General features: G+C 36.6%; 1 protein-coding gene and 1 non-coding gene across 2 annotated transcripts; both read left to right on the top strand.

Moving 5' to 3' along the window:
• The first annotated feature begins 5933 nt into the window (after positions 1-5933).
• On the top strand, positions 5934-7850 carry LOC145559623 (uncharacterized). The gene is made up of 5 exons (XM_081621017.1): positions 5934-5970; positions 6066-6170; positions 6257-6314; positions 6413-6511; positions 7627-7850. The coding sequence occupies exons 2-5, from the start codon at positions 6082-6084 to the stop codon at positions 7717-7719; spliced, it is 339 nt and encodes a 112-aa protein (XP_081477143.1). The 5' UTR covers positions 5934-5970; positions 6066-6081; the 3' UTR covers positions 7720-7850.
• A 7931-nt stretch (positions 7851-15781) lies between these two features.
• On the top strand, positions 15782-15888 carry LOC145561152 (small nucleolar RNA R71). Its single transcript, XR_014093728.1, has one exon. It is a non-coding gene; the product is annotated as a small nucleolar RNA R71 (small nucleolar RNA).
• Positions 15889-17324: the final 1436 nt, after the last annotated feature.

The raw sequence follows: 17324 nt of genomic DNA, 5'->3' as shown, positions 1-17324 counted from the left end.
ACACGGGACACCTAATGTGATACGAGGATTTCCGTGCCCTTTCCGCGTAAACTCTTAATGTGTTTTCTCCCCAATTCACTAAATATTTCCCGTGTCACACAGCAGTGTACCGTGTCACGGGATTGTTTCCCATCTGACGGTGGGTTTTCCCGTGTCACGGTACACTTTGCCGTGTCGCGGTATATTTTTTTAGCGTTTTTATCATTTTAGGGTTTCGTGTGTTCCCTCAGCACATTTTTTCTATAAATACCCCCTCATTTCAGATGAACGGGGCATAAATTAATTCTCTATTTTCTCTCTTCTATGCTCTAGCTTAAACACTAGCCTACCTTTCTTCTTTCAAAATTCCTTCCTCAAGCACTCCAAGGAGTCCATACTTTACTCGTGGTTCTGTCCTTAAGCCAAGGCGTGAAAGGTAGAACTGTTTGAGGGTTTGGCCCCAAATCAACACTACTTAATTTAATTTAATTTAATTATGGTTTTATTATTATTTCCTTGAAGTTACTAACTCATTTATTATTTTGTAGTTGCAAGAAAACAGAATCAAAGTAAGAATTATGTTCCTTTTATTTATATTATTTTTCTAACGATTTTATATTGTTGGAATTATATTGTTAAATTGCTTCCAATATTAATGTCTATTCTATTTATTATATGATTACTATATTTCATGTTTAAAGGGAATATATAATTGAAAATCACGACTAATAAGATAATTTGGACAACCGGTTTAGTTTCCCTTTTTAATCTTGTTGTTTAATCAAGTGATCACAAATATTTTAGAATTATATGTTGCATTAATATTAAACCAATTTAGCATAATAATAGTTTGGAGCAAATTGAATTTTTGTTTGTATGCCTTTGAGATCACAGGAACCACTTTTCACTATAAGAATCGAGTAGAGGCCAATATGGGCGAATGTGACTCCATGACTCACTTTGTACCATCATCCCCGATCCTCCTTTCATGGTTCTGAACCATATGGAGTTAGTAATCTCATGGATTATGAATGGGGTGTAACCTTTACAGGTCGATCGTTGTTGCCTATCGTTGTCCCTTATCGTGGTTGCCTTTTTATGATCCGTGAACGGTTTACAAGTTCCTTAAAAAGTTGTTGGCGGCTCCCTACTTTTTTTGTCCCTAATAGTATATGTCAATTCCCACTTCCTATGAGTGCCAAGCATATTCACACATGCTTTAACGTAGGCGCACTTCGAGCGACGCCTAAAGTTATTAATCTTATTAGTATCATGCCTAGGATCTTGCTATCATTATGCTTTATTTTTAACATAAATATGATTATTTTAATTATGATTATTATGATTATTATTTATGATGATTATGTTGCTTGATTTATCATATTGTTATTGCTTGATCACACCTTTTAAGCATGTTTAAAGGGAATTTGTACTTGTAATCACGCTTAATAAGATAATTAATAATCTTGTTTAGGGTTAATTTGATTATAATTCAAGTGATCGCCAATAATAGTTTTATTTGTGCATTAATATTCAATCAACATAGATAAATTGGTTTAGGGTTAACCTAATGATTGCATGTTAGTCAGAAAGCGCACATGAATACGATCAGAATAAAGTAGATGCCTATTATTAGGGCAGGTTCAATCTCTTTTAGGTTGGATTTGCACCTTCATCCCCGAACTACCAGTCATGGTTCCAGACCTATTGGAGTTAACGATCTCCTGGATCTTTAAGGGGTGTAACCTTCACCCTGTGAACGGTTTACAAGTTCCCAAAACTTGTTGGCAACTCTTTTGCTCTAGCTTCTTTCCCTTTGGACGCCACCGTATTTAAGTGTATGATCACAATGGGGTTCAAGTTTGGGGTAGTACTTGAAATATTCCCTACAAACGCGTTTTCGTATAAGGAAAATCGCAAACCAGCGCAACTCAATTAGTTGAGCGCGCCTTGCGCGCGGCACCCAGCGCGACGCAGAGAGTTGCGCGCGCCACCTGACGGCGCGGCTCTAAAACCCTAAACCTAGATCCCTACGCCTATAAATAGGGATCTTCGTTCAGTATTACGGGGACCGGAAAATTCAAAATAAAAAACCCAAGTATTCTCAAAACCCTAATCTCCCAACTCCTTTTACTATCATACTACTTTTTCTTCTCTCTTCCAAAATACTTTCTAACCCTAATTGAATCCATTGAAGTCCTTGGAGGTACGAAGAAGAAAGAAAGTCCATAAACACATTAAACGGAGATTTAACATAAAAGAAGAACGGTTAGTTTCCTGAGCACTTAGATAAATCACTTTTCCCTTATTGTTTAAATAACTTTAATTGAATAAATAGTGTTGTTTGATCACTTTAAACAAACATTAATTAATTAATTCACATAGTATTTTTTTGTTAATCAAGAATAGAATTTTATAATTAATTGTTTTTTTTATCACTTAACACAAGGCGAATATTGTTTATTTTGTTCTTTTCACGAATATTGATTAAACAAACACTACTAAAAAAATTGGAAAACATACCGCTTATGAAAGACCCGTTATTTAATAAACGGGTCTGTTTGATGTAAGAGATCCAATATTTAATATAACGGATCTCTTATATATCCTAGGGCCCACTACTAAAGAATATATGAGATATAAAAGACCTAATTATGAACTCAACGGGTCTTTTAGGTGTACTAGGGCCCACACACTTGATTGAAGAACAAAATATGAAAGGATATGAAACCCGTTATTAAATTTCACGGGTCTCTTCCTTCGTCCTTTAATGCATGCTCTCTTATTTTTACATTCTCTCACCTCAAAACCCTAACCTCAATCCCCAAATTTAAATCCTCATCTTCTCTTCCATCCGCCGACTATCTTCCAAGCTGTAAAAATTTCCTAAAAATGTTGAAGCGACTCCTACCATCTCCTTAAGAAAATCATGCTCTAAGGTATATAGTTTTCTCTCTCATTCGTGATTTTTACTCCGTCTCTTAGATCGTATGTTGAGATTCAACAATGATGTCTATAGTAGAAAAATTGAAAATGCCACCGCTTAAAGGCCACCGGTTTTTTAAAACCGGTGGTTAAAAAATTGGCCGCGAATTAAGCATTTATTATTGCCACCGGTTCAAACCAAACCCGTGGCAATAATGCTTAAGGCCACCGGTTTTGAACCGGTGGCAATATTTGAATATATAAAACGCGCGGCCCAAGCTTCTTCTTCTCTCCACCGTTTTATTTCCACCAAAACTCCAGTACGAGCCACGACCAGTGACGCCGCACCACCATCCAAACCCTACCACCACACACTCCACCAGCGACGCCGCACCACCTTCCACCACCTCCTCACTCCCTCCGAACCTCCTCCACCAGTGCGCGAAGCAGCAAGCAGCGTTCGAAATTGCAGCAAGCAGCAAGCAAGCAGCAACCACAGACCTCACCACTGACGCCACAGCCACCGCACCACCATCCCACAGCCACCGCACCACCATCCCACAGCCACCGTTCGAAATTGCTGATTAATAGACGGTAATTTTTTCTGAATTTCTGTGTTTTATTTTTGTTGTTGTTAGGGTAATTTTTTTGTGAATTGTTCATGAATTAGGTTAATTGAAAAAAAAAAACTGCAATTACTTGATATTAGTGAATCATAAACTTGAAATTTGGAAGTAGAGGTACGGTGGCATGAGCCCGTACTACATATGAATTAGAGGTGAAACCACAGTGTAAATGAGAGGAAAAAGAGATTTTTTGGCTAATTTTTCTGAATTTTTTGGGTTTTTTGTTGTTGTTGGTAGGGTTAAAATTTTAGAGAATGCACTTTAGAAATCAAGAAATTGTTTAATTGTGTGTATCTTTAGAATGCAAGAAATTGATTAATTGTTCATGAATTAACAGTATAATGGAAAATATATTTTGAATAATTTTTTTTATTTCTTTCATTGTATTATTATTATTATCAATTTGTTGTTGTTGCTTAATTTTTGGTTAAGTATAGTATGAATTATTGAATTATTTTGGAGTTAGATTGAGGAGTAATCCGTTTTAGATTACGTTACATAATGATTTTCCTAATGCTTTTAGGAAATATATGGATTATGGAGTATAATTTGATATGTTGGAGTGGTGTGAAATTGATTGTTAGGTTTTATTAGGAAATTTTGAATAAAGTAGAGATTATTAGTAAACTTGTTAATTAATTAGTTGAATTTGGTAGTATGTTTTAATGTGTAATTTTAGGTTGTTTTGTATATAGTTCTTGACAAAATTACTAACTTTTATTTTGTTGTTGTATTTTTTTATTTTTGTAGATTCATATGTAGTGAAGCACAAGTTTATTAGCTATTCAAGTGGGAAGTTCGAGACATTACATCCATTATACTTGCTATATTGGTATGAACTATAAACTTTATGGAGCTATATATATTTCTTTCTATTTATCTATTTGATAAAAGTTTGTTCATGATATTACAAGTTGTGTTTGTTTAATAATAAATAATTACAATAATATGTTGAATGTTTGCATCATCATGTGCCTAGATACCCGTTCAAGGCTTTCTCATTAGGAGAAAGTCTTGAATAGTCCCCGGTTGGGACTGTTCTTGAATGTTTACTCTCACTTAGGTGGTGAATGTATGTCTTTTTTTTCGATTTTAAGGAACATCTTGGTTGTCCATTTCTTCTCCATGTTCTCTGGGTACATATGTGGGTAAGTAATTATCTACATCTTGTACTTGGAGAACTGGGGGGAAGTGCTGCCGGATTTTCCTTAAAATTGGAAAGTTGACATACATTCACTAGTGAGAGTAGACATTCAAGGATGGGTTAGGTTGGAGTGATAAGGACACTTTGGAAACATGCATTTGTTCACTATATGAATGGTATATTCACGATGTGTACTTGAAGTTGATTTACATAAGATATGTAGCAATTGTACATTATTGATAATATGTTGCTATATATGTTTAGAGACACTTTACTAAATGGGAAAGGATCGTGGTTGGATGTATGGTAGACGTGATACAATGGATTTTTGGAATGAGGTTCAAGAGTTTTGCGAGACGGCTTTATCTTATCAGCGCAATTTTGGTGAGGAAGTCCTATACTGTCCTTGTGTTGATTGTAATAATGTGAAGGTGGTTAATAGTGTTGAAATCATTAGAGATCATGTACTTTGTCGTGGGTTTAGACTTAAATACCATGTGTGGATTTGGCATGGTGAAAGTGGAGCGTATAGTGAGGATCTTGATGGGAATGATGTGCATGATAAAAGCAATGAGATTCATGTGGACGAGGAATGGGAGAATGATGAATATGTTATTGATAGTGGTGAGGATGGAGCTGAGGATCATCCAGTGGATGAGGTCAACCATCAAAGAGAAGGAAGGTGGTGAAGCCTAAAAGCGTTGATCAACCTATAAAGAAGATGAGTGAACAAGGGTCGAAGAGTGAACAAGTGTCGAAGAAGAATTCTTCGAAAGGTTCAGCCATGCAACCTACACCACTTGTTGGAGACAATGTCCTTCAATCGCTCACTAAGGATTTAACTTTTCTACACAATCGTTTTAGTCATTTGCCTAGTGACGATCCCATTGAAATTGCACTTCCTAAGGCAATGTTCCATTATGATGAGGATGCAGGTGCATGGTTAAACAAACAAGATGTGAAGGAATTTTTAAGCGGTTCAATGCTTAACATTTCTCTCATTCAAATATTCATGAGGTACGGGCTCATGCCACTTAAATTAATTTGTTGTATATATTAGTGTTGTTTATCCTTCATATATGTCAATTAATTTTTCATTGCACATGCACGTAGAGCACTACGGGAGCACTTAAGTGACACTGATTCACCTAGTAAAGTTGGGTGGTTATGCCCCGAACAGACATCCGAGACTAGAATCTTACACAACTCCCCCGAGGTGATGTATTATGTTAACCATAATATTCGGGAATCAATGCGTGCGGGAGACAAGTTCATATTCGCCCCATGTTATGAGGAGTACGTTTAACCATGTGTAATTCAATTCTTTCTACATCTGATTTATTTGTTGTACCCTAATTATTGATGTGTTTGTGTATTGTGAATTTATGTAGGTATCATTGGTTCCTCATGGTGATTTGTCCTGCTAATAACACAATCTTTCACCTTGATTCAGCTCGATCAACAAAGAAGTACCTCGTGATGTCTGTACTACAAAAGTAAATATAGCTACCTAGTGTTGAGTATCTTAACCTAAGATCATTTAGTAGTCAAACTAATCAAATTTGATTTTACTTTCCTATAGTATTATGAAGAAGATACATGGTCGTGCTCCACGGGGTCCTACATGGAAATCACCTATGGTAATGCCACATCATGTTGTGATTATCTTAATAAACATTGCTAAAACAATTGTGGGTTTTATGTGACATTTGATTCATTTGATTTGTTCCTATGCTAGTGCCCACAACAAGATAATGGAGTTGATTGTGGATTATACGTGATGAGATTCATGCTTGAGATAGCGACTCATTGTTCCAACACCATACATCTTGATGAGGTACGACCTTAAACTTAGTAAAATGCCCTTATTATGTGATTTCAAGGCTTAGCCACTTATAACTAAGTATAATTGACATGTTATGAGGAAGAACTTGGTCATTTGTTGAAAAATGTAGAAAATGGGCAAGTAGAAGTCAAATAGGCCTTATTTTGGCTATTTTGGATGAAAATGCGACCTTAAACTTAGTAAAATGCCCTTTTTCTTTGATTTCAAGGCTTAGCCACCTATAACTAAGTATAATTGACATGTTATGAGAAACAACTTGGTCATTTGTTGAAAAATGTAGAAAATGGGCAAGTAGAAGTCAAATAGGCCTTATTTTGGCTATTTTGGATGAAAATGCGACCTTAAACTTAGTAAAATGCCCTTTTTCTTTGATTTCAAGGCTTATCCACCTACAACTAAGTATAATTGACATGTTATGAGGAAGAACTTGGTCATTTGTTGAAAAATGTAGAAAATGGGCAAGTAGAAGTCAAATAGGCCTTATTTTGGCTATTTTGGATGAAAATGCGACCTTAAACTTAGTAAAATGCCCTTTTTCTTTGATTTCAAGGCTTATCCACCTATAACTAAGTATAATTGACATGTTATGAGAAACAACTTGGTCATTTGTTGAAAAATGTAGAAAATGGGCAAGTAGAAGTCAAATAGGCCTTATTTTGGCTATTTTGGATGAAAATGCGACCTTAAACTTAGTAAAATGCCCTTTTTCTTTGATTTCAAGGCTTAGCCACCTACAACTAAGTATAATTGACATGTTATGAGGAAGAACTTGGTCATTTGTTAAAAAATGTAGAAAATGGGCAAGTAGAAGTCAAATAGGCTTTATTTTGGCTATTTTAGATGAAAATGCGACCTTAAACTTAGTAAAATGCCCTTTTTCTTTGATTTCAAGGCTTAGCCACCTATAACTAAGTATAATTGACATGTTATGAGGAACAACTTGGTCATTTGTTTAAAAATGTAGAAAATGGGCAAGTAGAAGTCAAATAGGCCTTATTTTGGCTATTTTGGTCATTTGTTTATGCGACTGTTTTTAATTTTCCCAAGTATTTAATTTTTTACATATTAATTTAATTTATTCTAACATAATTTATATATATTCCAAGTTTTGCAAGGTGCAAAAGGGGGATCCGTTAACTAGCAAGGAGCTTAATGAAGTTCGAGACATGTTGGCATCTTTCATCACCTTCAATTTGTAAATGTGGCATCATTATGAATTATACTTTGTTTATTATTAACTTTTAAACTACAATATTGACTAGTTATTAGTATTGTTTGTATTTATTTATATATCACACTTTATTGAATTTGTTGTATTGCATTTGGTTTTTAATTATAAAAGTAGTCTAAAAATATATTTTTAATTCTTGTTATGATTATTGAATTTTTAGCAATATTATGGCAGAATATTATAGCAGGATAAGTTGCAGGATTAATTGCAGGAATAATTGCAGGCCAAAAAAAAAAAAAAAAAAATTAGAACCTTTTATTGCCACCGGTTTACCGGTTCGAACCGGTGGCAATAGTCATCATTCAGCAGCAAAAAAACCGCGCCAATTTATTATTGCCACCGGTTAACCGGTGGCCATAATTAATATTACCACCGGTTAACCGGTGGCCATTAACACTATTGCCACCGGTTTTGAACCGGTGGCCATTTGATGCATTATTTCCACCCCTCAAATGGCCACCGGTTCAAAACCGGTGGCAATGGGGGGTTTTCAACTGGTGGCCATTTGCATTTTTCGCCTAGTCTTCTTCTTTTTTGTTTGTGAAATTGCAGAATTCAACCATGAAATTGTGCGTGGTCATCTTGTTCGTTGTTTTTAAGTGGCCTTGATGTCGGTTTCTGGGTTTTTTTTTGTTTGTTTGTACGTCCCTCAGAGTCACGGTCGAGAAATGCCGGCATCTCCTTACGCTGATTCAATAGAAACTGGGATTTGTTCAAAGAAATGAAGGTATTTTGGTAATCGGGGTGGATAACAATTTATATTTCTTAGATCTATCTATTTGGGTTTGGATTTGAGTTTTCTTGATTTTGATTTTGGGGATTTCATATTCATAAACTTGGACTATTTAATTTTTTTTTTTTAATTAATGATTAATTTCTATTTTAGTTTATTCTCAATTTTTATGTCCAATTTCTTCTTATGGCTGGTATTTTGATTTTTTAGTTTGGGTTGTTCTTGATTATTGCAATATATGAATTAGATGGAGATAGTGGACGAAATTTTCAACTACGGGAAGGAAGACATAATTATGATTTGCAAATTTGTTGACTGCAATACTTTGCTTGAAAGATTAATATCAATTGAATATGTTTAGGAATTGTGTTTGTATAACTTGTTGAACTAAAGTGTTTTAATTTTTTCGTTTTGTAATTATATACTTGTAAATTTAGATCTGTAGCTTTGTAAATGTTGTATTTTTTTCTTTCTTTCTCTTTGTAAATGTTGTATAATACTAATGTTGTTATTTAAAAGAAATATTATTGATGTTAAATTGTAATTTCGTAATTTGCGAAAAAAAAATCAACTATTTTATTTTAGCGTAAAAAATTTTTAAAATGTGAATTTTTTTTTTTTTTCTAAAAAAGGGATCAAACAGACCCGTTATTTAATAAATGTGGTTTATTTGACACCCCTTAAAGAGACCCCCTATTGCAAATAACGGGTCCCTTTCCCTTAAAAGTGCATCAATCATACACACACCAAACAGACCCCTTATCTCTATTAACGGGTCTATTTGTTTTTAAAAACAGACCCCCCATAATGAGGGGTCTCTTTAACAAATAGACCTCTGAGATAGAGACCCGTCATAAATGGGTCTCTAAGGCATGTTTTAACGGGTCTCTTAGCCTATTTTTGAGTAGTGAAAGAACAACGGCTTTTGCGATGTAATTCCTACGTGATTAATACTTGTAAATAAAATCAACTAACTTAGGCTTTAGGTATAACGTTGCATATATTGTTTGGTAATGAAATTGTGAAAAAGGAAGAGCTACTAGAGGTCGTACTAGGGTTAAGATAGCGATTCCCCTCTAAAGGGAACGTTATCTTAGTACCCTCGCTCCCGAACTCATTTCTTGTTTATGTAGACCAATTTGGGCATGGGTAAACTTACGGTTCGTTTTAATTATCCCTTGAACTCTACTTGGGAGAAAGGCATGAACGAGGTTTATGAGTTTTCCTAAAAATCATTGGCGACTCCTACTTGTTTCTTACAAAAAAAAAAGCGTGATGAGAGTATCATTTCTAATTCAAGGTCTCCCAAATAGTCAGGAATTCAAATCCTAATACACCCTAACAAGTATAAAGTACTAGGCTTTTAAATGGTCATGGGCATCTAAGGAAGGACCCCTTTACGATGGGATCACCCTCCTTACACATGTGTATAGGGTTAGGGTGGTGGTTGGAATTGAGGTTGTGGGTGGGGTGGTGAATGGTGAGCCGCTTGAGCCTCTCCTTGGTCATCTAACTCGAATGTATAGGAAGGCTTACCCTTCTCAAAATTAGTCAAGACGGGGTTAGGTAACTTAAAGGCTTGGTCCCTCCTACCCGACTCACGGTGAATTATCCACCACGTCTCGCCACCAACGGGTTGGATCCAATTAAGGCCTCCCAAGTATGCAAGGTCCATAAGGGTAGATCCTTCTACTTTCCTATGGTCGGTAGGGGTGAAACCTAAATGTTAGACCGCAATGTAGGTGACAAACCAACCAAAATAAATAGGCGTCCTAGACCTACCACCTTCGGCCGCATTGGCCGCCCGTTGGAAGTGTTGGGCTATCCTATGCGGAATGTTCAATTTCTCACTTCTAGGGATCACATAGGAAGCCAACAACTCTAACTCATCCCTCCTTACCTTGGCTAGTTCGTGCCTCCCAAAGATGGTGAGGCCACAAACCATTGCCAAAATTTTGGCACGGGATGTTGAATCCAAGTTCCCTTGGCATGTTGGAGGTTAATTTAACCCTCCCCCGTGAGAGCTTGATAGACCACGTACGATAATATGGTCATGGGATGGTTCAATGGGTCTATCAGATTTCAACTCAAACAATTTACCAAATTCCTTCAAGGTCATTCTCACATCATTGTTTAGTAATCGGAATTGAACATGAGTAATATTCGGAATTGAACGTGAGAGCTCCTTGCCCGATCGGGCGAATTTTGCTCGATTTGGCATTTTGCTTGTGCACCCGATCGGGGGAGCCTCGCCCGATCGGGCCATTTCCCAGCTCAGAACACACACTTCTTCAACTTTTTCTCTTTAAGACTCTTTACTTGTTGTTCAAAACCTGTGCAAAAACACTTTGAAAAGGTAAAATTGCACTCTCCTCACCTCTAAAAAAAATAAAAAATAAAAGAAAGGAAAAAAATTAGTCTAGAAAGCAACAAATACGGGTTGCCTCTTGCAAAGCGCTGGTTTATCTAGGTCCTTCACGACCCTCTTACCACAATGTAGCTCAAGATGAACCGGAATCGGTCAGGTGAACTTGTTTAGTTCAACCGCACCAATCGTAAGCCCTTCATGGTATAGCTTGACTCTTTGACCATTAACCTTGAACTCGTTACCATGCTCATCGAACAATTCTACAGAACAAAATTTATTAGTCCTTTTTATAGTAAAGGGACCCAACCACCTTGACTTCAACTTTCCTGGGAATAGTTTAAGTCTAGAGTTGAACAACAACACCTTGTCACCCTCTTTGAACTCTCTTGGAAGGAACATCTTGTCGTGCCATCTCTTGGTCTTCTCCTTGTAGACACGTGCACTATCATAGGCCATCAACCTAAACTCATCGATTTGGTTAAGTTGAAGTAACCTCATTTCTCCCGCTAGCTTAGCATCCAAATTGAGCTCCTTAATAGCCCAATATGCCTTGTATTCTAATTTCACCGGAAGATTACATGCTTTACCGTACACAAGTCTATAGGGGGTAGTACCTATTGGGGTCTTAAATGCAGTTTTGTATGCCCAAAGGGTGTCATCAAACTTATCGCTCCAATCTTTCCTTGATTTTACTACCCCCTTCTCTAGAATGACCTTGATTTCCCAGTTGGAAACTTCAACTTGGCCACTAGTTTGGGGACTATAGGCTAAACCTGTCCTATGGTATACACCATGCTTCTTGAGAATGGTGTCTAACTTCCGCTCATGAAAGTGAGATCCTCCATCACTGATTATAGCTCTAGGTACTCCAAATCTTGGAAAGGTGGTCTTTTGGAAAAGTCTATGGACCACCTTGGCATCATTGGTAGGAGTGGCAATGGCCTCAACCCACTTGGATACATAGTCGACGGCGACAAGTATATAAAGATTCCCATTTGAAGAAGGGAACGGTGCCATGTAATCAACACCCCAAACATAAAAAATTTAAATTTCCAAAATACCGGTTTGAGGCATCTCATGCCACCGCAAAATGTTGCCAATCCTCTGGCAAGACTCACAAGCCTGCACAAAAGTGTTAGCATCCTTGAACATGGTGGGCCATTAGAATCCTGACTCATTTATCTTGGCCACCATTTTGGTGGGACCATGATGTCCTCCATAAGGTGAAGTGTGGCAACTAGTAAGTATGCCGTGAACTTTGCATTCGGGAACACACCTGCAAAATAATATATCTGCACACTCACGAAACAAAAAAGGATCATCCAAAAAAATAATGTTTAACATTAGAGAGGAATTTCTTTTTCTATTGGTAGGACAAGTTAGGAGGTAGACTACCACCCACTAAATAATTAGCAAAATCGGCATACATACCAAGGGTGCTGCTCTACAACTGCATACAAGTTGTCATCGGGAAAAGAATCATCTATAGGAAGAGACTCCTTGCCCTTATCATACCTGATACGTGACAAGTGATCTTCCACAACGTTCTCTGCACTTTTCTTATCTTCTATTTCAACATCAAAGTCTTGGAGCAAGAGAACCCAACGGAGTAGCCTAGGCTTTGATTCTGCCTTGGCTATTAAATACTTCAGAGCTGCATGGTCAGTAAAAACAATAACTTTAGAACCAACTAGATATGATCTAAATTTTTCTAAAGCATAAATTATAGTAAGAAACTACTTCTCCGTAGTGGCATAGTTGACTTGTGCTTCATCCAAAGTTTTACTTGCATAATAAATAGTATGCAAAACTTTGTTCTTTCTCTGTCCTATCACGACACCTAATGCAAAATCACTTGCATCACACATGATTTCGAAAGGAAGAGTCTAATCTGGTGCACATATGATGGGTGCCGATATCAATGCCTGCTTTAACCTGTGAAACGCCTCAAGACACTCGTCAGTAAAATCAAAAGGGGCATCCTTGAGTAAAAGTTGGGTCAGTGGTTTAGCAATTTTAGAAAAATCTTTGATAAAACAACGATAAAACCCCGCCTTACCTAAGAAACTTCTAACTCCCTTAACATTAATAGGAGGAGGCAATTGCTCAATCACATAAATCTTAGCTTTATATACCTGTATACCCTTATCAGATACAATGTGACCAAGAACTACTCCTTCTGTCACCATAAAGTGACGCTTCTCCCAATTTAGAACCAAATTGCATTCTTCACATCTTTTCAAGATTTTAGCGAGATTTATTAAACATGCATCGAATGAAGACCCATACACACTAAAATCATCCATAAATACTTCCATAATAGACTCTATGAAATCAGAAAAAATACTCATCATGCAACGTTGCAAAGTAGCATGTGCATTACATAAACCAAAAGGAATTCTACGATATGCAAAAGTACCATAAGGGCATGTAAATGTAGTCTTTTCTTGATCTTCAGGGTGAATCGGAATTTGGAAAAATCCCGAGTACCCATCCAAATAACAAAGAACTTGTGATTAGCTAACCTCAAAAGCATTTGATCAATAAAGGGGATAGGGAAGAGGTCCTTTTTAGTGGCGATATTTAGTCTTCGATAGTCAATGCACATACGCCACCCTGTAACAGTTCTAGTGGGAATCAATTCATTTTTATCGTTTTTAATTACAGTCATCCCACCCTTCTTAGGAACCACCTGAACAGGATTTACCCACTTTGAGTCAGAAATAGGATAGATAATACCCGCATCAAGTAATTTCATAACCTCTTTCTTAACTACTTCCTGCATATTAGGATTCAACCTTCTCTGTGGTTGCATAAAGGGCTTATATTTGTCCTCTAAATGTATCCTATGCATACAAAAATCAGAACTAATACCCTTGAGATCATCAATACTGTACCCAATTGCTCTTTTGTGGTTCGAAGAACATCTAGAAGTTGGGAAATTTGTGGGTCATCAATTGAAGTACTGATGATCACAGGGTATAGTTCTTTCTCATCAAGAAAAACATATTTCTAATAAGAAGGGAGAGGTTTTAGTTCAGGTTTCTTAACCTCTGCAGGTTTTGATTCCTGAACTAATTTCACTACCTTCATGGTCTCTTTGGGGTCTAGCTCTTCTAGTGAAAGAGCTTTTTCAATGACATCCACCTCATTACCCCAGATGCTTGTATTACATACAGATAAATCTCCACAAAGAACTTCCTCCAAGGGATCCCTTGCAAGAACTTGAGGTAAGCTTTCATCACAAATATCATCCATTATATCAATCACATCAATTAAACAACAATTTTCCTCTAGCATAGGTCCTTTCAAAACTTTCCCTAAATTAAATGTGATATTATCATCTCCAACAAAAAGGGTTAGTTTACCATTTTTAATATCAATAATGGCTCCTGTAGTATGGAGAAAAGGCCCATCTAATATAGTGGGAATTTGTGTATCCTCAGCCATGTCTAAAACAACAAAATCAACAAGGATAAAATATTTACCAACTCTGACAGGGACATCCTCTAAAATACCTAAAAGGTACTTAAGAGAACGATCTGCCATTTGCAAAGTTATATTAGTAACTTTTAAATCACCCATATTAAGTTTAGAACATACAGACAATGGCATAGCACTGACACTAGCACCCAAGTCACACAATGCTTTATCAATGAAGACATTACCGATATGACAAGGAATAGAAATACTACCAGGATCCTTTAACTTAGGATGCGATTTATTTTACAATAAAGCACTACATTCCTCTGTAAAAGCTACAGTTTCTACCTTATCAAAGGCCCTTTTCCTTTCAAAATATCTTTCATAAATTTAGCATACGCAGGAACCTGAGTGATTAAATCAGTGAAAGGAACTGTTACCTGCAAGTTTTTCACAACCTCCAAAAACTTACCGAATTGTTTATCAAACTTACTCATTAAATGTCTATTGGGAAATGGTAGTTTGATAACTGGGCTCTGTACATCTCCTCCCTTATCCTGAGATTTACCCTGCAAAGAAACATTAGAAGGGTTAGTATCTTTTTATGGCCCTGCAGGGTTAATGGGATTAGCATTTGGTATAAAGGAATCAGGATCAGGAACAGGTCCATCTTCCTTTGGTATATGAGTTCCATCATAATGTGAACCACTCCTTAGAGTGATTGCATTGGCATGATCTGTGGGATAAATTGGTTGCGATGGTAAAGCTCCCTGCTAACGGGTTTGTAGGGTAGATGAAATTTGAGCGATTTGATTATCCATGATTTTATTATGGGCTATAATTGAATCAATTTGTGCATCTCTACTCTCCGTGTGATTTTGCATGCTTGAAAGCATTGCTCTAATTTATGTCATAGCAGGGTCAGAAGATGAGGAGGATTGTGATTGGTTTTTCTATCTAGAATTAGGATGGTAATATTTTTGATGTGGTGGGGGTTGGTGTTATGTTTGATGTGGAGGTGAAGGGTTTTGTACATTGGTACTCCGGTAAGAAAGATATGGGTGGTTCCGGAGGCCATGATTATAAGAGTTGTAGTATGGGTTATTTTGCCTATAGGTTTGAAAGGCATTAACTTGCTCTATGGAACTCCTACAATCTTGCTCCCAATACCCTATAATTCCAAAATTTTCACAAAAAGCTTCATTGTTATCAACAGCAGAAACAATAGCTACAGATTTAGGAATAACAGTAAGATTATCTAGTTTCTGACAATTAGATGTTAACTAATCTTGCAAAAAGGATACGGAATCGACATTATGTTTTCCTTTGTTAGCAAACCCTCTCGGATTCCCGTATTGGGAATTGTGTATTGCCATATCTTTGATAACCTGACCTGCATCTTCAACATTAAGATTCATGAATCTCCCACTAGCTGCAGAATCAATAATTGATCTAGATGAATTTCCAAGTCCATTGTAAAAGGCTTGGATCAACTGCCATTGTGCCAGATTATGGTGGGGGCATTGTCTCTGTAGATCCTTGAACCTTTCCCAAGCCTCATATAAAGCTTCATCTGGCTCTTGGGTTAAATTCTGAATAGCACTCTTGAGTAAAGTTTTTCACAGCCTCATCGAGTAAAGCATTTTTACTTTGTAGTGATTAGTGCTTGAAAGATTGTTAAATTTTCACATAATTGAAAATCCATTGCATTAAGTGTGAAAAATTTATTATTTTAGGCTTCTAAGTTCTAAACATCCAATCTTTAATTGTTTTAAGTGGTTGGAACTTTGAGTTACTAAATTCCATGAATTTTTATTGAACTTGTTGATTTACTAATTTATTAAATTGATTGGAATCATAAAGTTTCAATCTTGTGATAGGATTTTAATTTATCTTCATATTGGATTATACAATAATCAAGGATTCACAAGTTAAAGTTGGAATCTTTATTTGAATTTTGTGTTCATAATTCCAACTCTCTCTTTAATTTGTCAAATCTCATAATTAATTTACGTTGGTTAAATTAATTTTGAGAATAACCCTACTCATTTTATTGCATCAAGTAGAACCAATTTTATTAAATAATAGGTCTTGGAAATATTTTTTGTTTTGTGCACTTGATTGAATTTATTAAGTTGGACTTGTTATTTTTTGCTCACTAAATTAATTCTAAAATTAATTTGGAATTAATTAAATATGTCACGCAAAATTCGGAATTAATTCCGAAATTTTGGCACACAAACCAAGGAAAGAACCACCCTTGGCTAGCCGGGTTGCACTGCATCCCGCATGTAACTGCCAAGGGGTGGTCGTTGCTTGGTGCGTGCGTGCATGTATGGTGTGTGCTGACCAGCAGCATAGTGCGCCACGGCAAGCAAGGCAGCAACAACATGGCGCAGTAGCAGATCGCATGATGTGCGTGCCATGCAAGCTGCTATGTGTGTGTGTGGTTATGCAATGCATGTGCGGCTGGGCGAGCGTGAGCATGTGTGTGTGCGCTGCTTGGTGCATTAGGCAGGTCATTGTGCGAGGACTGGCGGGCGTGGCTGCTCAACGGCACAAGCACAACACAGCAGCAAGGCTAGTGCAGCAGCTAGCAGCCTCGCACACCCCTCCTTGTCGTGGCTTGGTGCCTAACAAACCAAGCCTTGTTGCTTGGTACTAGCACATGAAAGCGTTTTTGTTATGTTTTGATTTTTTGCCGTTTTATTAATTTTAATTATCTTAATTATGTTAATTAATTTTAATTAAAATTTTGGAGGCTAGGCCTTAGTTTTTAGCGGCACTTAAAAAATTTAGTTTTGGCAAAATTTTGGTTTTACGGCTTAATTAATGGATTAATTAAGATGGATGCGAAATTTAGTAGGAGGTTTTATTTTAGTTGCGGTTAAATGCATAATCCGTTAAACAACTTTGACTAGTTTTAATTAGGTGCATTAATCGGATTAACCACCTAAGTTAGTTTCTAGTTTACACGTGTGTAGGCGTCGTTCGAAGTGCGACTACGTTAAAAGCATGTGGTAAATATGCTTGGCACTCATAGGAAGTG

This window comes from Chenopodium album, chromosome 9 (assembly GCF_948465745.1).
Source record: "Chenopodium album chromosome 9, dcCheAlbu1.1, whole genome shotgun sequence".
NCBI classification, from domain to species: Eukaryota; Viridiplantae; Streptophyta; class Magnoliopsida; order Caryophyllales; family Amaranthaceae; genus Chenopodium; species Chenopodium album.
Note: the sequence above shows the minus strand (reverse complement) of the source record. Positions and strands in the feature narration are given on the sequence as shown.